General features: G+C 42.1%; 2 protein-coding genes and 1 long non-coding RNA gene across 6 annotated transcripts in view; 1 reads left to right on the top strand and 2 right to left on the bottom strand.

The window, feature by feature from the left end:
* The window catches only part of Mettl4 (methyltransferase 4, N6-adenosine), a 41734-nt gene extending 36283 nt beyond the window's left edge, over positions 1-5451 (bottom strand). For all 4 annotated transcript variants that reach the window (XR_010041514.1, XM_013146702.3, XM_003464418.5 and 1 more), the window contains exon 1: positions 5162-5451. The gene's annotated coding sequence lies outside the window, so the exon portion shown is untranslated. The remainder of the gene's footprint in view (positions 1-5161) is intronic.
* A 38-nt stretch (positions 5452-5489) lies between these two features.
* The window catches only part of Ndc80 (NDC80 kinetochore complex component), a 33579-nt gene continuing 18817 nt past the window's right edge, over positions 5490-20251 (top strand). The window contains exons 1-10 of the mRNA XM_003464450.3: positions 5490-5643; positions 7084-7193; positions 8762-8839; positions 11148-11271; positions 11374-11546; positions 13171-13273; positions 16128-16217; positions 17930-18023; positions 19206-19312; positions 20007-20151. Of these exons, the coding sequence (XP_003464498.1) occupies positions 7093-7193; positions 8762-8839; positions 11148-11271; positions 11374-11546; positions 13171-13273; positions 16128-16217; positions 17930-18023; positions 19206-19312; positions 20007-20151 (1015 nt within the window). The 5' untranslated portion in view covers positions 5490-5643; positions 7084-7092. The remainder of the gene's footprint in view (positions 5644-7083; positions 7194-8761; positions 8840-11147; positions 11272-11373; positions 11547-13170; positions 13274-16127; positions 16218-17929; positions 18024-19205; positions 19313-20006; positions 20152-20251) is intronic.
* On the bottom strand, positions 16707-19286 carry LOC134471827 (uncharacterized). The gene is made up of 3 exons (XR_010041517.1): positions 19181-19286; positions 18536-18729; positions 16707-18159 (listed from the first exon to the last, which is right to left on the bottom strand). It is a non-coding gene; the product is annotated as an uncharacterized LOC134471827 (long non-coding RNA).

The following is a 20251-nucleotide window of genomic DNA, read 5'->3' on the forward strand; positions in this document are numbered from 1 at the left end:
CATGGGCAACAAAGCCCTCGACTGAAGATCAGACCTGCCCTACCAGAGATCCATCACAGACCAACCAACAAGATGAATAGAAATAGCGGTAGCCCGAAATGGACAAGAAGATCCTCAGGCATATGCATGGCTCGCTCGCCTAGCCTACGACCGAGTCTAGGGACGGTGAGCTTCCCACACTCCTCCTCTAAAAAATTATGATATAGCAGGGTAGATGAGTCAATGACGGGTAAGAGCATGCCTCCCCAGCATGACTCAACCTAAGACAGGCCCTACCCCATACCGCACGAAAGCCGCTGAATTACTAGGTTCCGCCCAAACCAAATGTCGCCCCGGGGGGATCATGCGGAGCGACATGAGTGTATGCCTGTGTGCATCCAGGTTCCGTCCGGTTCCTTCCTGGCCCTGGAAAAAGGACGAGGGCCTCGGGGCCTCGGCAGACTTGGGGACGGCCGACCCGGGCCGACGCCGAGAGCCCTTGGTGGGCCTCCTATCAGGGCATAGGCCTCTACACTCAATTCAGGACGGGCTGCGATGCGTAGACTTATTTAAAATAAAAAAGGGGGAGATGTTGGGAGCCACCACATTGCCGAGCCGCCGCATATAGCGATCATGCGGCCTGTGGTAGAGTAAAGCCTGAGTTAGATTACCCCTCCCATCGAGCACGTTAGTTTCCTGCTTACCGCGTAAACAACCCGCTCAATAATATGTTAAGCCAATCAGCTTGCCTTGCTTACTTTAACATGATTGGACACTGTATCCGTATATATACTGGTGCCACCCCTGGGGGGAAGTAGAAGCCCGGAAGGAGCCGCGGAGAGCAGACCGGTAGAGGCTTCGGAGCGAAGCACGGAAGGAGCCGCGGGGAGCGGACCAGAGGAGGCTTCGGCTGGGAGCGATCCCAGGGCAGGCTGTACGGAGAGAAAATAAAAGAAAAGGTTGTCCACTGCCAGACTTTGTCGTGTGTCCTTCCTGCCGGCCGGGAACGACATCGACACTTTCTGCTCCATTCATTGTGGCCTCTGTTTCTGGAATCTTGGTATTTTTCTTTTTTTAGAATGTCCTGCAGTATTCTCTGTAGAGCTGAATTGGTGATTGCAAATTCCCCTAGTTCCTCTTTATCCTGGAAGCACCTTGTTTTTCCATCAATTTCTAGGGACAGTTGTGCAGGATATATCAATCTTGGCTGGAAGTTATTATCTTTCAAAGCCTGAATTATTTCCCCCCACGCTCTTCGTGATTTGATGGTTTGTGCCGAGAAGTCTGCTGTAATTCTGATGGGTGTTCCCTTATAAGTGATCTGTTTCTTGTCTTTGATGGCTTTTAATATTCTGTTCTTATATTGGGTTTCTGGAATTTTGATTATTATATGCCTGGGTGTAGCTCTGTTTGGGCTGTAGGTGGCTGGAGTCCTGTATGCCTCATACATCTGAGTATCTTTACCTTTTGCTAAATTAGGGAAATTCTCTTGGATTATTTCTGTGAATAGCTTTTGTAGTCCATTTGTTTGTGTCCCTACTTCTTCTTTTACGTTCTTAATTCTGAAGTTATAGATCCTCTTATCATCTTCTAGCCCTTGTATTATTGCTGTTTGTTTACTTGTTATTTTTAAGAAGTTTTTCATTTCATGCTCCCATATTACAAATCTGCCCTCCAATTCAGATAATGTATCCTTAGTTTCTTTCAAGCTGTTATGCCAGTTTTCAATAGAGTTTTTAGTTTCCTGGTAATCTCTTTGAACCTGCTTCACGTATTCTATGTTTTCTCTATTTTCTCCATCAAACAATTCTCCCTTTTTTTCTGTTCTTTCATTCCACCATCTGTTTTTTCTTGGGCAGTGCTTAGCATTTCTCTAACCTGCTTATATCTTGCTTTACTTCATTAAATACTTCACTTTTGAACTCATCTATGAGGCTCCAGAGATACCACTTTATGTCTATTGGTGCCGTGTCTGATATTGCATGTTTTCTGTCCTCATTCTCCTTTGCATTTACCTTTTCTGGATCAGTGTTCTCAGGATTGGGGGCCGAGGACTCTTTCTTGTTGTTCCCTCTTCCCATACTTTTTGTTCCTTCCATACAAGCGTATATAGGAGGCACAGTTTCTTGCTTTTTCAGTTACAGTTTGTTTGAATTGTGCTGGCTAGGTGTTCCCGCCCACTGCAGTGTACTAGGGAGACACAGACCTGGGCAGCCTCTGCTGGACCCACCCCTCCAGGGCTACTCAAGGCTTCACTGCTAAGGTACACCTCCAGGCGCTGGCTACTCAAGGCTTCACTGCTAAGGTACACCTCCAGGCGCTGGGACCTGGTTTCGGCTAGCCTACTGGGTCTTAGTTCGTGGCATCACCCAGGCCAAGCACTCCCCACCAATCCCGCTTGAGAGGGGAATATGCGACTAAAGTCACTATAGTGTCCTGTTCTGGCTAGTCTGGCTGGTCCCAGAATGTCTTCTGGGACCAGCGGAGCCTCCTCATCTATGGAAGAGTCCCTGTTCCTCTCACTCACCACAGGTCGACGCAGCGCTCCCCGCCAGTTCCGCTCTCAACTCCGTTCAAGGATTCCTGCTCTCAGAGGTTTCGCTTCTCTGTCCATGCTGTGCCGATTCAGTCGCAGCGGCAGCGGCAGGAAATTCAAATCATGGCTTCTAGAGGTGCAGGTTCCAGCTTCCACATTGAAATTTTATCTGTTCTGGTTATAGCACCAGGATTGCATTTCCAGTTGGTTTCTCTCAGCTTAGTTCGTTCCTGGGTCAGCAGGGTATATCTCCACTTTTTTAGGACTCCTCATACCGCATCATTCCTGGATTCTAAGCTGGCTATCTCAGAGAGCGTCCATAGCTGCTGTTATCTATCCACCATGTTCTCGGAATTGTAGCATTTCAATATTCAGAACAAAGAAATGGTTAAAGGAAACCCAAATGATGACTTTTGCTTGCATAACTCTTACACGCAGTACTGAAATACACAATAGGACATAAAACTACAGTATCATATCAGACAATACAATGCGCAAAACTTAAACTACTGTATAAACAAGACATACTGTGCAAAGAAAGACACTGATGCTCTAAAAACAAGATGTATAGAACTGTACAAAAAAAGATGGGTTGTAAGTCTGAACAGTGGGTCCTAAGTTCAAACAGCACACCTCGGTCATTAAGTCCAGACAGGTGTTAAATGAGCAGGCCATTAAACCAAGAATGTTTGCATTACACATCACGCTATAAAAATAGTTAATGAAAATGATGTTTTTCTTTAAAAATGCATGCTATATAACAACCTTTAAAATAAAATACAGCAGCCACCATCCAATGATCACATCAGCTAGGTTCAGGCAATATGGATCCCACACATGTAGGAAAAAGCAGAGATGAAAATGATTCAGCAAATTCAGGATATCTGCTGACACAGAAGTGCTATAGAAAGTGCTCATCAATAATCAACAGGTGCAGCCCAGATATGCTCTGTAAGACATCAATCAAGCGTCTACTCCTGCATCTCCTCACATGCTCTTTGCTGGCATCTTGGCAGCACCCATGAATCCGTCTGGGTCACATTGGTCACACGATCGATCCTGCGGGAAGCTGTGTTTTGAATGTGCCAATCCAGCTCACTAGTGAAGCAGCTTCTGCAGGTCACTGCAACGGACTCACAAAACTTAAACTATTGCGAATAAGACAGCACAGAAGCATGAACTGCCGGACTCTGTAAAAACTACTGGAAATGCCGAATACCCTTGACAGTGACGCTGACGTTCATGGAGCCCCTGCTCTGTCCACCTCTGAAGCAAATGTCTTAGAGGACAGAAAGACATAGAAAGCATATAGTAAAGAAGCCTCCTACCCGGTACTAGAAGACAAAAATTAAAACACATAAACCACCACAGGGCCAAGAATAACAGTTATAATCAATTACTCAATTGTTTCCTGTGGTTTGGAAGGTTATAACCCTTGAGAAAATACGTGGACATTTCCACATATCAAAAAGCATCAAGGCAGCATCACTTCTAAGCATCACTGGCTTATATCTGAGAATTTATTGAACTCCAAATGAATTAGTTTTATTATCACCTGAGAAGCTGTTGGAAGCGAATAGTACTAAGACGTAAGCTCCATAAAAAGAGTGTGCTGATAAATTTTTCTGACACTCTGGCCCAGCTGCTCTGCCTGTATCAACCGTGATCAACAAGTCTCAGAAGACTGTGCTCCAAATCATTCACTTCTACTCCAAAACAGGCAAACCATGTATTTCTTAGATATTAAGGCAAAAAAAAAAAAATCAGGTTATTTTGCCCCAATATTAGACATTCTACAAACAATGTATGTTTTGAAGACACCTGTCTTTGCATGAATGCTGTGTTTATTTGCACAACCTGCTTAGTGACTGTGCCTAAACTACAATAAAGCTGCAGGCATTCTTCCTTTAAGGACTGAGTTCCATTTCCGAGCCTAGTTAGTAAATGAATTGTCACTGAATAAGGAATTGTAAGTAGTATGCACATTACAATACTCAAAACAAAGAAATTGTCAAAGGAAAATGATGATTTTCCTTTCTTTGAGTAACTCTTACACACAGTCCTGTAATGTATATCAGAATATAAAACTACAGTGCTGTGTAGTATAATCAGCAAGGTACAGCACTGTATAAACAAGGTGTAATGCACAAGCAAAGACACGAGATATACAGAACTGTACCCCACTCCCCTACTCCACCCCCAAAAAGGACGGGGTCGTAAGTCAGAATAGTCACACCTCAGTCATCAATCCAACCGCCGGTCGTTAAGCGAGGAATATCTATAATGGCATGTGAAATCTAGAAATTTAGACTGGAACATGGAAACTCAGATACAAAGGGCCACTTTCCTGAAAGTTACAATTCAACTTAACTGCTGCCGGATCCAAGAATCCGAGCTTTACAGAGCTCCCCGCAGTCTCTAGGCGTTGGGCAAGGTCTGTCACTAGTAGCTGAGATGTTCCATTCTAGCAGGGTAAGCTGCGGCAATTAATGTCCCCTTCTCCTACTTCCACACGTCCCTCACATCTAGCCCTGGCCGCCTCCTACTGCGCAGGGGCCACGCCGGCGCAACCCTCGGAGCCGAAAGAACCCACTGTCAACAGCCTTTCCCTCACCAAAAGTGCAAGTCGCTTTCCCAGACTCTCACCATGAAAACGGTACCCTTTCATAAGCAGAGCTCGAAAGACGCCCGAGCCAAAGAAATCTCTAGTCCTAGGAGAACATGGGCGCCGCCATGTTGCTGTACGGAAAACAGTTTCCTGGGAGATTAGGAGCGCTTGGCCCGTTCTTCGGCGACGTCGAGACCTCTGCACTGCAGAGCCAACTGGAAGCGTCGGTCAAATTTCACGAAGGACATTCACACTGTCCCAGAGCCGGCGGTGTGCCTGCTGGGCGACAGGAAGCAACCCGCACACGGATTTTTCTGCGACGAATGGCGGCGCGTAAGAATTGCGTATCTGTGGCGCACATTGCGTGATGACGTACACGCCGGCGGAGATTTTAAAATTCAAACCGACTGGACGGACGGAGACAATAGCTCTTGTTTTGGCGGCTTGGGCTTAGTTCTGGAGATCGGTTTCCCTGCCTGGCGGAAATTCGGCTTCGGTCTTGTCGGGAAACTGGAGGAAGGTAAGTAGTGACACTGGGTTAACTTTGTTATCCCAAAACTGTCTCGGAGGTAGAAGGTGACGCTGAAGGGCAGCATTGGCGCCGAATCTGAAGTCCTGGCGGGAGAATGGAGGCTGGAGCCTGGAACCGGAGAGGGGCGGCGAGGGGGGCGAAGGAGGACCTGCGGGAAGTTTGTGCGCGCGGAGAAGAGCAGCTTCTTAGGGACCGTGTCGTGAGCATCCGCCGTCTTGATCTTCAGTCCTGGCCGTGCCTCGTCAGTGGACTCATGAGAGGGTGGAGAAGCTGAACAGGTTGACGAGGGTACCGTAAAGGAGGACAATCAAGAGCCAAAGCCAAGGAAGTGTGTGTAATCCCAGCACTTAGGAAGCTGACGCAGGGGCTACCAAGTGAGTTCAAGGCCAGGCTGAACTGCTTAACGAGACCCTGTCTCAAAAAAACTGCCAGGGCTCCTTCTGGTCTGAATCCGGCCCAGCTGTTTGGAGTTCCGGGTTCGTTCACCCACCTGCAGCCAAGACTACTAAAAAAAAATTCCCTAAAATGGGCAAATGTGCTTGTTTACAATTTGACTAAATGGGGAAGGCAGCTATGTCGGAATACCCAGATCCACTCCAATTTATAGAAGGGGTAGAACCGAAGTCCGGAAATAACCATATGTCGATTTAGCCAAGCTTTGAACCAGAGTCCAAAAAAATGAGATATTAATTTGCTTTGAACAGGAGGCAATTTATAGCCCATTTTATAGAGTGGAAGATTTACTCTTGTTGAAGAGGAAATTGGAAGACAAGGACTATCATGGATGTAAACTGAGAAATAGATGAGCATAACACAGGAGAGACCAGCATTAGGAAAAGGAAACAGAATAGCTCCAGCCTTTGATGCTAAAAAAGCAGCCATGCTGAGGGGAATAAGGGAGCTTGAGGTAGTTCTTATCGGGCAGTCCCTGACTTCCCATTGAAATGGTCACAGCAGTAATATGGTCAGGTTCATATTCAGGGTGTTGCTACCATGGATACCAAGAACCACACCTTATTCATCTTTGTTTCTCCTGTATTGTCTCGTGCACTCTCTCATATACGGTGAGGAGTTAATAAGTGTTTCTGTGTGTTGGACACTTGAAAGTGAAGATCATCTTTGCAAATGAGGACTTCAGGGTATAAGAACAAGTAAAGGTAACCCAGGAGAAGCCCAGTGTGGTAATGCAATCCCAGCACTTGGGAGACAGATGGGCAAGTTCCAGGGCGACCCAGAATACATAGCAAGTTCAGAGCCAACCTGGGCCTCCATAGCCAGAACCTGTGTCATCAATGTCCAGGGGAAAGATGTCCCTGAAAAAATAAAACAACTTCACTGTCTTGCTGTTTGAGAAAAAAGATAATAGCTGTTGCATAATGCCCCATCTACACCTAGAACGTTTTTCTAATACCAAGTTCATGAATGCAGGTCACAAGCATGAAGCGCAGTTCTGTTTCCAGTGGTGGTGCTGGCCGCCTCTCCATGCAGGAGTTAAGATCCCTGGACATGAATAAACCAGGCCTTTATACCCCTCAAACGTAAGTGCCTCCACCTGTGGTTCTCTCCTGGCTGCCTCGTCGTCTTGGGCAAAGCAGTTGTAAAGATGGTGAATAGGTGTAGAATAAGTGATGTCCAGGGTGAATCCTGTCAGTTCCCAAGGGCACCTAACTTCAATGAAGTCTTAAAAATGGGCATGATACAAGGTGTTGTGTGTCATCACATTTGTTTCTTAAGAGTTCCACTGCCAAGTGATTTACCCATCACCTCCTAAAAGTACAACTTCCCCCATGGATCTCTTTCCTTCTTGTTTTCCTCCTTTATTATAGAGCTGCCTGTTTAAGCAGACTACCGTAACTCAGTTTCCTGACATATTTCCCACTGCCAAAGTTCTTAATCAAATCAGAGCAATATTTGCTCCAGAGTCAGGCCATAATATGGTCACAGCCTATAGAACTCCTGTTAAGGTTTGAGTCTAGAGGTCCCCTCCCCCCAAAATCTAGTGCAGTCATAGCTGAGGCTTTTTCAGAGGTGGCTGGATCTAGTGTGTGATTGATTCATGGTGCAATGCTAGGATTAAGGTGGGACATTACTAACGCAGTCCACTGATTGGTCTGGCACCACCCTAATCCTAGTAGCCTGAATACAGTAGAAGGGACGCAGAGGGGCTCGTCTTCCCTCTTCCTTGCTGTGCCATCTTCTGCCCACTGTGAACTGTTTCTCCTGTGCAGTGCCTCTCTGCCATGCCCCCTGCCTTGGAACCAGCCGACTAGGGACTGAAACTCCTATAACTGAGCTAAATAAACCTGTCCTTCTTTAACTGGGTGTCAGGTGTTTTACCTCAGCAATGAGAAAAGTAACTGAGGCAACACCGCTTCTCCAAACTTTTTCCTCAAGATTTGCTGGAAATAAGTGTGCAAAGAAGCTTGCTGTCACACATGGGAAATTTTCCTGTAAGTGAGGTTCTGCCAGCTAACACAGTGTTTCAAGCCACTGTAGTCTTTCTCTGACACCTGGGTACACGTTACTTGCTAACTGTTAAATTACTTGGGTTTATATAGCAAGTACAGCTACTTTTTGAAATTTGAACTACTTTTGTCTTTTTCCTACTGAATAGGTTAAACAGATTTTTTGTATATGACTTACACCAAAACTTTTTAGGTCTTAAATTGTACTAGAAAAAGGTTGCCACTGTCAATGTTCATTGTCCATAATTTAAATAGTATTTATTAAGTGCAAATACATTCTGCAAGTTTAAAAGAAAAAACTTCAAATGTGGCTATTATTCTATGATCAAGTGCATTTATTTTTTCTTTTTTCCTTTTTCTTAAAGTTGTTATCTATAAATGTACAAGTTTTAAGATGGAATCATAGTATAGAACAAATTTTGTTCTGCTTTTTAGTATTTTAATATTATAAATGATAATGTATCTTAACGCATCTCAGCCACAGCAACTAAGTTTGCTGCTAAAAATGTTTGTGATTTTTGAATAAAGTTTATATGTAAGGGAGAGGAAGTATTGGTTCCGACATATTTCCAGAAGTTTTCTGAAAATGATATTTTTATATTTATTTTAAAGAGTTCTTTTTCTACTTTTTTTTTTTAAAGCAAAGAGAAACCAAGCTTCAGCAAGTTGAGTATAAACAAATCTACATCTGAGAGAAAAGTCTCTGTATTTGGTAAAAGGTAATGGTACTTTTATTTGTTATGTTGAAGGAATTCTTACAGCCTTGCACTGATACACTCAGAAAGCAAAACTTAGTTGAGTAGTCTCCGGAGAGAAAAATTCTTACCTAGTTTTCCAGTTTAAAGTGGTTAAAATGTTAAGTTATACTGCTGTAGATGGTGCTAATAAATATATTACCAGATTCAGATCACTATGTCTTAAGAGAATACTTAAGAATCCTAGTTCTCAGATACTACAAAGTGATGAATTCTAAAATAAGGTAGAAGTTTTCTCTAATCCAGAATTTGAGTCTCACACTCTTAGTGATTAACGAGTACTCCAAAGAACTTTAGTCTTTGTGAGCTATTATAATAACCATATTCGAAATTAACCTGAGAGAATGTTAAATATATATTAACTCAATGTAACAACAAGCTCATTTCATGGTAACCAAAACTTAACATGTTCAGGGAGGAGTTCATTTTGTGTATTTGGTTGTTTTTTTTGTTTTGTTTTGTTTTGTTTTGTTTTGTTTTGTTTTGTTTTGTTTTGAGACAGAGTCTCAATCTGTAATCTGGCCTGTTCTTGAACTCACTGCATAGCCCAGGTGAGAGCCTCCTGCCTCAGCCTCTTAAGTGCTAGGATTATAGGAGTGTCCCACCATGTCTGGCTGTTTTTAATTAAAAGCAAAAACCAAATTTCAGAAGCAAAACCATTTCAAAGGAAAGAATGACATTGCTTTACAGTTTGGCAGATCTCTGCAGTGTCTGCTTAACAGAAGACCCCTGTGTTCTGGTGTCTGCTTCTGCAGTCAACCTTTGCAGTACGACAGCAGCCTCTGCAAAACTGCCCTGTGCACTCGTGAAAGGATGCAAGTGGGGAGAGCAAATGACATCTAGTTTTATTATGAAAATGGACTGGACTTTGTGGAGGTCCCTGGATGACACTCAGAATCGCTCTGGAGCAGCTGAGCAGTTGTAGGGCTGGAGGCTGAGGAGGGTTACTGCAGCAGGCTGAAGAGGTCTCACTTCTACCTTCTTGGTTCTGTGGCTAGGCTCCGAACTAAATAGAGGAGGATTCCTGGAAGGAGTGAATTACTAGCTATATGGTTTGGGCAAATCCCCCTCCTTTGCCTCCGTGCCTTCCTTTCCTTGTGTGTAACAGTAACCCGTGGACACAGTAACAGATCTCTCCATGACGAAGTTCCGGGAACTGCTAATTTTTATAGAAGTCTAGCATGTGTCAGGCGCCGCAGTAGCCAGACACTTTTCTGAGCGTTTTGTCCACATGAGGCCCTAATGGATGCCAGAGGCAGCCTTCCTGCAGGGTGCTGGGCAGTGTCAGGGAGCGGGCAGGAAGCAGCCAGGCGTGCAAGGGCGCAGCAGGAAGCACAGAGGGCTCGGTGCAGAGCCTGGCCTGCCGTGCGCATTCCAGGGAGTGGTGTGGGTGGTCACACAGAGCACCACAGTGTATTTTTATTCCCATCTCATTTATCTGTGTTATCTGTGTGACTTTGTATTTTACTCTTTCTATGCTTTAAATAACAGCATTCTGGGTAGTTAGAAAAAAATTTAAAAATTAAACCTTAATGTTTGGTGCTGATGCTAAACTGTAAAATGGCCTTGGCGGACTGGGGATTTAGCTCAGTGGTGCAGGGCCTGCCTGGCAAGTGCAAGGGTGAGAGTTCGATTCCTGGTACCAAAACAAAGTAAAATGTCCTTGAAATAATTTATACTTGACCACAGATGAAAATAGTTTTGACTAATGTTTTAAAAGTACGTTTCCATAACCCAAATGCCGTCAACCAGGGAATAGATTTTAAAAAGATGTGTTGTATTTCTGTACAGTGGGGTACTACTCAGCCGCACAGAAGGAGAAACTCATGGTAAATGGATGCAACTTGAGACCATACTTATAAGTGAAATAAATCAGACTCAAAAGATGTACACATCATATCATCTCTCTGGTATAAAAACTGAAAGAGTAAATAAGATGCAAAATCTACAATAGATACTGTGAAAAGGAAATAAACTACTCGGAAAGAATAACTGGGATAAAGGAAAGGAAAAAATATATGTGTGTATGTAAACATACACACAAGGTAGCTAACATAAATATACTACTTCTTTGTTTTAGTTTATTGAAGAGAATGGTTTGTATTTATATTGTTTGATTAATTTTACATACCTTTATCTTGTAATCTGAGCATCTACTTTGAAGGTAACAATATGCAATATATTAACCATCATTACTTATTGTTATGAAATTCACTATCATTGTTCTTATTGGGGTTTTTTCTTCTTTTAAAAAAATAAATAATACTTCCAGAACCAGTGGACATGGATCCCGGAATAGTCAACTCGGTATATTTTCCAGTTCTGAAAAAATCAAGGACCCAAGACCACTTAACGACAAAGCATTCATTCAACAGTGTATTCGACAACTTTGTGAGGTAACTTATAGTTCAGATAGTCTAAGTTGTGAATGTTCTTTTAGGTATATTCTATGATTCTTCTGTTGCAAAATATTTGACGGATCATAAAAATTGTTGTAGTTTCTTACAGAAAATGGTTATGTATACAATGTATCCATGAAATCTCTCCAAGCTCCCTCTGTCAAGGACTTCCTAAAGATCTTCACTTTTCTTTATGGTTTCCTATGCCCGTCATATGAGCTTCCAGACACAAAATTTGAAGAAGAGGTACCAAGAATTTTTAAAGACCTTGGGTATGTATGTTATATTTCCCATTACTCTGGAGAGATTATTGGAAGCCAGAGAGGAACCAAACTCAAATTTGTAAAGAATCTGAGTTAGAGAAGTAACATGATTTAAGATGAACAATACATGTACAGTAAATTAAAGAAGAAAAAAATGGCAGTTGCTGTATTTATCTGTTGCCATTGCAAAATACCTGACACCAGGTTATTTATAAAGAATAGGGCTTCATTTAGCTTGTGGCTCTGTGAGTCTAGGAAGCAGGTGTAATGAATTAAAAACTGGTGGTCAACTCAACACCAGCTGAATTAAATCAGCCTGGTGCCAAGTATAGATGGCCACTTGAGGAAAGTTGCCAGCGTAAACAGAGATGTAGAAAAGAAGAGCAAGGCATTGTGGGTTTCTCTAAGTGTTGCTGTTTGAGCCATTGGGTCTCCTGGAGGAGCTCCTCGTAACTAGCTTCCCCAGTGTGAGTTTGATCATTGTCATCAGAGGAGCTCAGGACCTTGTTGGTAAGAGTGGCTGTGGCTCACTTTGGGGGAGCTCTGGTCCTTACTCTGAGCATCACTCCTGGCTCAGGAGGGAAGGTGTGTGCTGTTTAATTTCCAAGAGAAACTTATCATGCTGGCTTTCTGGCATGTATGGGACTATTCTTATCATTAGAGGAGCTCGGGACCACTGTGTCACTGAGGATGGCTGTAGTGCTTTTCAGAGCAGCCCTGGTTCTTATTTTGAGTGTGACTTTTCAGCTCCAGTATAAATCCTCAACCTATAGCTCCTTTACCCTACTGGCATGGACTTTCTAGCTTCCACTGCTGACCTTGGGGCCTTCCCGGTGTAGATCTGTAAGACAGACTGGCATGAGTCCTTGTCGTGGGCTCCAGTTGGACTCATGGGAGGCATTGTCTTGGGCTCTAGGTCTTCATCTGGACTCATGAAGGACATTGCTGTGGGATCCAGACCCTTAGCTGAATATTCTGGGTCTTTAGTGTTGTGGACAGATTTCCAGCACTTTCTTGTGTTTAACTCTGGGTGACACCATAAATATAAATTCTGTGTCCTGATTCTTAATTGTTCTCCTCACAACCCCTGACTACCACAGCGGGCCACCAGCCTCTACACAGCATCTAGTGAGGGCCTTCTCACTGGGTTGTGACAAGGCAGGGGATGTCACAGGGCAAGACAGAGTAAGGAGGCACAGGGAATGCACCTTTACACACGTGACTCTGGGGGTGACGTTTCCAACACATGAATCCTGAGGGGCCAATGTTCAGACCACAGCAGCTGGGTTGTTCCAGAACTGTAAATGACAGATGAGCCCTGCCCTGCGGGGAGGGTGGAGACGCAGAAACATGGGCAGTCTCGCTGCAGCAAAAGTGACAGAGCTGCACCCTGGTGGCAAGGGAGTGATCCCAGAATGCAAAGAGAACTTGGGTGTGCACAGTCCATGCATGCAGAATACTGAGGGGGGGGTGCTGTTCTGCATCTTTAGGGGCTATAGTAAGACTAGGGCTCAATTGCAGCAAATAAGTTTTAGACAGTCAAGACGTGCAGGTTTTTAAAGCATAACTTCTTGCTTAATTTAGCCATGATTTTTACTGTATCAACAGAAGCTAACTTTTCATTTTTTCATAGGTATCCTTTTGCTCTGTCCAAAAGCTCCATGTACACAGTGGGAGCCCCTCACACCTGGCCGCACATTGTGGCAGCCTTGGTTTGGCTAATAGACTGCATCAAGGTATTTGGTTTGACATTGATATGTACACATACGACCTTTGGGAGGCTGAGGCAGGAGGGTCACCAGAAGTTCAGAGCCAGCCTGGGCTACATAGGGATTTTGAGGGCAGCCTGGCCTACATACAGACACTGTCTCAAAAAAGCAACGATATCAACAACCAAGGAAAGCACATACAGGAAAGCCTTGTTTGTTGTGTTTTCGAAAAGATATTCCTGTTCCTCTCCCAGCCCTGCTTTTAAGTCTGCTTCAGTTTTCATTTTCAAAGCACACTTGATTTAGAGTTCTTGAGACTGTTAACACATGACTGAGAAGAGGTGAGGGGAAGCAAATTTCACTTGTTAGAGATTATTTATTTTTGAAAGGCTTTAAAGCTTAAATGAAAATCAATGGGATGTTGCTTTTTTTTAAATTTTCCCTTATGAGATTCATTTTTCCTCTTTTTATATGAAAATTATTTATTTGGGGATAGAAATAGCTCCTTTTGGGGCTGGGGATTTAGCTCAGTGGCATAAGCGCCTGCCTTGCAAGGAGGCAGTTGTGAGTTCGATCCCTGGTACCAGTAAAAACGTAAAAAGACCAAAAATAAAAAGCTCCTTTCAATGATCTGATCTATAAATTATTGAAATTTATACTTTTATACGCTTCATTATTGATATCTCTTAATTTCCCTGCACTCTTTTATAATGAACTACTGATATACTAAGCTTATCAGTGGGTTCAGTTTTGGGAGTTTTTTTCATATTTGCATTTTTGAACATTCTTCATGTTGCGATAACCACCTCTTCCAATCTCCCTTTTTTCTTACCAATTTTTTAAGATGCTATATTGTTTTCTGGGGTTTGCTTTGCTTTGTTTCGTTTCTGGCACTGGACATCAATTCCAGGGCTTTTTAAAAATTTCCAAACATATTACAGCATTTTTTTCATTGCTATCACATCTATTTCATAGCTATATTGGGAAATTCACATTTTGATAATTAGCCTTGTCATTTAGGAAAGTATTAAGTCTTTTATTTATTCGTATCTCTTTTTTTTTTTAAGACAGGGTTTCACTTATGTAGTTCAGGCTGGCCCTGAACTCACATTGTAGCCCAGACTGGCCTCGAACTCTCAGTGATCCTCTTGCCTCAGCCTCCTGAGTGCTGGGTTTACAGGTGTGCACCACCATGGCTGGCTATTCATATCTTTTTGCTTTCTTCAGTAAAGTGTTGTAGCGTTCTTCATTTCAAGTGACATTTCTTTTCATGAATCAGTTTGTTTCAGTGTTCTGTTGCTGAAATGGAAAGACTCCTTTAGTTTTTTATTCGATTTCTAAACTTGCTATTGCTGAGAGCTTTTTATGTTTACAACATAGTATCAAATTGCCTTACTACAGATCTGTTATAACCATGCACTTCAAATGAAGTATTTCCTTTCATTATTGACTTAGGGTTGCGCTCATGTTGAAGTCCACCTGCCTTTATCAATAGTTGTTGAAGATGATCATGCTTTTACAAGATCTAGTTAAAAGTTTTCTCTATTTGTTGATAAAATATATTATTTTCCTCATATCCTGTTTATTCACTGTGAATTATTCTTTTGTCACACTACTGAATTACTTGTTAATATTTGTAAATAAAGCTTGGTTCTGCTCTTGTTTTCGCTGTGCCCCCTCCCACAGAGATTGTCCCATGACAGGTTTGAGTGGTAGTAGTTTAGCCAGTGTCCCGCTGTCTCTGCCCCTGCCCCCGAGGATCCAAAATGGGTAAGCTGCGTGTGCTGCAGGGGTCCATGGTGGCCTTCTGGTCGGTGGCCATGTGGCAAGGGCCCAACTTACCTTAGAGCCTGGGTCCTTTTCCTTCTTTCAAGTTTCACAGTTTGGAGAAGGTATTACAATGGAAAATGCAACTGCAGAATGAGAACAGATGACTTGAAACTGGATTGACTTTTACCTCTGTACAGTTTCAAGTTGAAGCTGTTTTAGCCAAATCTCAGGTCAGACAGACCTTTTTCAGTCCTTGCGGCAGAGGCTCTCTGTAGCCCCTGGGGATCTGTTTGTCCCAGGGCGAAAACTTCCTTGAACCTTGCAGAGTAACAAGTTTTCAGAAGGACCCGTGAGAGGGGGACAGAAACTGTCTTTCCCCTGCTGACAGGCTAGGGATGCTGCCCCTCATCTTGCCCTGTCCTAATCTGCAGGCTTTGTTACACCTGGCCATCACCTGAAACCCTGCTGAAGAGGAGGAGTCGATAGTGGGCTCCCTCCCCTTCACTCAGCCTCGGTACACAGAAAGACCAGGGGAGCCTTTACGGCAGCAAACGGCAGGGTGGGCAAGTGACTCCAGGCTGAAGTCCTGGGAAGGAACAGAAAATTTCATTGTTTCTCACAAAAACCACTTCTTTGTCACTTGTAAATTTGAAAGCAGTAGTATAAAATTCAATCTAAAGTTCATGTATACTATATTATAAAATTCAGTATAAAGTTCCTGTTTATGAAGGAAACCACTGGTAACATTTGGATACCAAAACTGAGTTCATACAAAAGAAATAATTATTATTGGTTCACCTTTTACCTGGTGGGTCTCATGTGCAGTCTTAGAGTTGCATTGGCATTTATGTGCCCTCGCTGGATTAATTACACAAAGATCGGTGTGTTTTTGTCTGTGGAGCAGAACTATATCTGGAACCCATGCCTTCTAAATTCGAAGGCATCTGGTTTCTAAATAGGATGTTAAGGCTCAATATAATACCGCAAAATAAAAAGTTTTAGTTATGCAATTAAGTGCTTCTAAAAATGACACTAAAAAAACGAACCTGACAAAACATAAGAGCTGTGTTTTTCATGCAGTACTCAAGCTGCGTAATATGTTTGTGTGTAGATACACAATGCCATGAAAGAAAACTCACCTTTGTTTGACGATGGACAGCCTTGGGTGGAAGAAACTGAAGATGGAATTATACATAATAAGGTACCCTCTATTACCATAAACTGAGTTTTATATTAATAAGCAGATTTGCCACTATTGAAATTATGTTGTAGAATTTATCTTTTGCTTCCTAAAAAAAAACTTCTAAAATTGATTTTTTTGTTGTTTTGTTTTTTGTTTTTTTCATTTTTATCGGTACCAGGGATCGAACTCACAGCTGCCTGCTTGCAAGGCAGGCGCTTATGCCACTGAGCTTAATCCCCAGCCCTCTAAAATTGATTTTTTAAAAATATTATTCAAAGTTACATTATAATTTCCTATAGTTACATTATAATTTCCTAAAATAAAGTGAGCAAAGACACTTGAAAATGTTAACTACAAGAGGCCAGGCATGATGGTACCTGCCTATAATCCCAGCTATTTAGGAGACGAAGGCAGGAAGATCACAAATTCAAGGCCAGCCTCAGCAATTTAGCAAGATCTAGTCTCAGAATAAAAATTTTTAAGAGGATGAGGATGTAACTCTGCTCCCAGAGTTCATTTCCTTTCTACTGAAGATGAAAAAAATTATGGAACTGAATAATATGGTATACATTATATAGTGTTTCTTTCCCTCTTACAGAACAAAGATGTCAGTAAAGTTATTCCAGTGTTATTTCAAGTGACAGTTTATAGAGAAGCACTTTGAAAACCTAAGTGCTGTTTTTAATTGTAGCAATTCATCAGATTTCCCAGCTTCACGATTCCCTTTTTTTATTTTTCCAACGGATTCTGATTCACAGCCTGTGTGCTACAAACTCATTTTGTTTCATTCTATAAAGATAAAAATTACACAAAGCAATTGTCTTTTACTAAATTCACAAGAGACTGAATAAAAATGTATTAAGTTAGCATTGGTGATAAACCTCTCTGGTTCCAGGAATATTCACACTGCTTATTTCGGGCACCCATTCCACGTCAACTAAGTAATGAGGATGTCACCTAGTAAAGAAAGAACCTGAGGGGAATTTGTTTGTCCTGGGAGTTATTTAACTTCATCCCAGGGTCAGCCATCCTCCGCTCATTAATACAAGCATTCTCAGTGACCAGAATACTTCTGACTATACAAAATGCAGTGTTTCTTTCTCTAAGCAATATTACAGACTCTAAAGCTACACCTGGTAGCACACACCAGTAATCCTAGCTACTTGGGAGGCCGAGGCAGGGAAGTTCAAAGCTGGTGTAGGCAACATAGCAAGATTCTGTCTCAAAAGAAGGGGAAAAAAAGAACACTAATATTCAGCTCTTTAGATTTCTACATCCCATGCCATTCTCACCTACAGTACAAGGTGGTTATTAGCCTCTATTAATTATATTTTGATTTTTACAGTTAGGCCCTGTCAGTTGAACTGAACTTAGATGATTGGTAATTCAGTTCAGTTCTTCATAAGGTACAATGCTGCTAAAAACAATAGAGTTTGTGCATTTTATCTTGGATTGCACTTGCATTTCTTGTTTAGTTGACCTGAAAATTCTAAAGACATAGTTTACTATTTTTAAATGTCATCATTATCCAAATTTAAGTGTTATTTTCATCCTCATTATTTACACTTAGAAGTAGACCAACTTTGTACAATGTAATTAATGATACAGGGTTTTGTCCCTATTCATAGGAATTCATTAACTACTTAGTGTTCCTGACTTGATTTTTATTCAGACTTAAATCCCACTTGAGAAGCCGTGCATTTGTCTCTAACGTCTGCTTCCCCCGTCAGTTGTTTCTGGACTACACCATTAAGTGCTACGCGAGCTTCATGGCTGGCGCGGACTCCTTTGACGAGATGAACTCAGAGTTGCAGTCCAAGCTGAGTGAGTGTCTCTGCCCAGTGAGCAAGCTTTCAGTCGTTCAGATCACATCTGGGCTAGCAGTGTGTGTAGCTAAGGGTTCTGTGAGCTGCTTACTGGAAATGGAGCTGGATGCCTGCAGATTCTTACCCCGTGGTTTCTATGGTGGAGAAAAATAATAGCTAAGCAGAAAGAACAGTAGTGCTGGGGTCACACATAAGACAGAAGCCCCTCCTGGCTGTGTGAACTTAACAAATTACTTGACCTCTCTGACAAAGCTTTGCCAAAGAAGATGAGAATCATGAATACCAGACACGCTGCTAGGAGCACAGAAGATAATTAGCAAATGTTATTTCTCCTGGGAGATAGCTCTTGTTGTATGATTTGAGAAATTAAAGCACCAATTAGCCAAAAAGCCTAAGCCTCTTAAAAACTGGCAGACAGTCCAAGTAAAGAAATTATGTTTTCAGTCTAGTGACAATTAACTAACACTTAAAAAATCCAGTGTTACTTTATATTCTTTGTATTGAAATTACCTTGTATATAAAAGATCAGAGAGGTAAATAAAATAGACGATGATTTCCAAAGCTGTTCCTCTAAAGAAGATGGAGTTGATCAAAACAGAAGACTCTATTGCCACTTGAGGTACCACAAGCAAACATCACCCCCATGTATTCCCGTGGGAGGACGCTTTCTTTAGGGGTGACCTAGACTTTCTCAGTCTGTCCACCTAGGAAAAAACCAGATAAATGATGCTGTTTTTAGAGGAAAAAATTCCTAGTAATCTAATACAGAAAAATGCTGGTGAGGTACTCTGTATTTCTGTATATAATTAAACATCTACATGCGTGTATTTATTCGTGGAAATTTTTACTGCATGCTAGTGACCATGTACCATGGAGGATACAGTAATAAGATGAAAATATTCACCCTTTGACTTGCATTCTGATCTCCAGAAAGGGGTGATAATGAAGTGAGCGACCTTAAGTCAAATGGTGAAAAGTGCCATGACCAGCCGGAGTAAGGAAACAGACCACAGTGGGGGAAAGGAGGGGGTTTGCGATTTTACAAAGAGCAGCATTTCCTTTCCTGGTGGTGTTCGGAGCAGACGCGAGAAGGTGGGGAGGGGCCGAGGAGTGGTGGAATCCAGAGGAGGAGGCCACGTGTCGATTGATTCTTACCAAGTTTTGGGATTTTTGTCTCCAGAGGATTTATATAATGTAGATGCCGCCAAGCTGGAATCATTAGCCGCAAAAAACAAAGCACTAAATGAGCAGATCGCAAGACTGGAGCACGAAAGAGAAAAAGAACCGGTTAGTAAACATGTTCGTGTACTTCCTAACAGCTCTTTGGGCCATGAGTCTTCTTAAACAATATTAGCTGTATCAGTTTTTTTAAAACTAGGTTAACACTCTAAGCTTCTTAAAAGTTGGGTTTTTACATGGGGTAGAGCTCCCAACAAAAACATGTTTTGTATCCGTGGAGCTTTGTTCTCCATTGTGTCCATTAGTCTTGGTCTGATGGTTTTCGGAACATGATGAAACCTTCCTGCCTCCTTACACGAGACAAGTGTGCTTCAGCCAGCTCCCCGCAGTGTGCACCTCCAAGGAACACAGTTCTCAAGAGGCCCTGAGTTTTGTAGTAAAAAAGCAATGCTAATAAATGAGCTTATATAATACATTGAAACCTAAGTGTTCTCTAAAGTCTAATGCCAGTATCTTAATTTTATTTTGCATGCTAGTAGGTAAGCACCCAGACTGTTTGGTAAAAATCAAATTCTAAATGTTTAGGTTTTTTTCCCCCTCTGGCCCTTGATTGTTTTACACCTAAAACTGACTTCTTGAAAAGTCCATCTCCTTAAGTACCTAAAAATAATATACTCCTCTTTTACCTAAAAACGAAAAGGACATGCTAATTTACCATTCTCTAAGACTAATTTAAATAATACTGCTTTCCTTTAAAGTAAAGAATGATATGGAACTAATTTAATATTCTCGTCTCTTAAAGAATCGTCTAGAGTCTTTGAGGAAGCTGAAAACTTCCCTACAAGCAGATGTTCAAAAATACCAATCATACATGAGCAACTTGGAGTCTCATTCAGCTATTCTTGACCAGAAACTGAGTGGTCTCGATGAAGAAATTTCTAGAGTAGGTAAGACAGCTCATGCTAGCAGAGGTCCCTCTGAGGGGCTCGTGGACCTCTGTGGGTTTGTCTCATATGAAGATCACTGTGCCCTCCATATCTTTTTTCC

The sequence above is a fragment of the Cavia porcellus genome, unplaced genomic scaffold (genome assembly GCF_034190915.1).
Source record: "Cavia porcellus strain 051 isolate PalLab524CR breed Dunkin Hartley unplaced genomic scaffold, mCavPor4.1 scaffold_20, whole genome shotgun sequence".
NCBI lineage: Eukaryota > Metazoa > Chordata > Mammalia > Rodentia > Caviidae > Cavia > Cavia porcellus.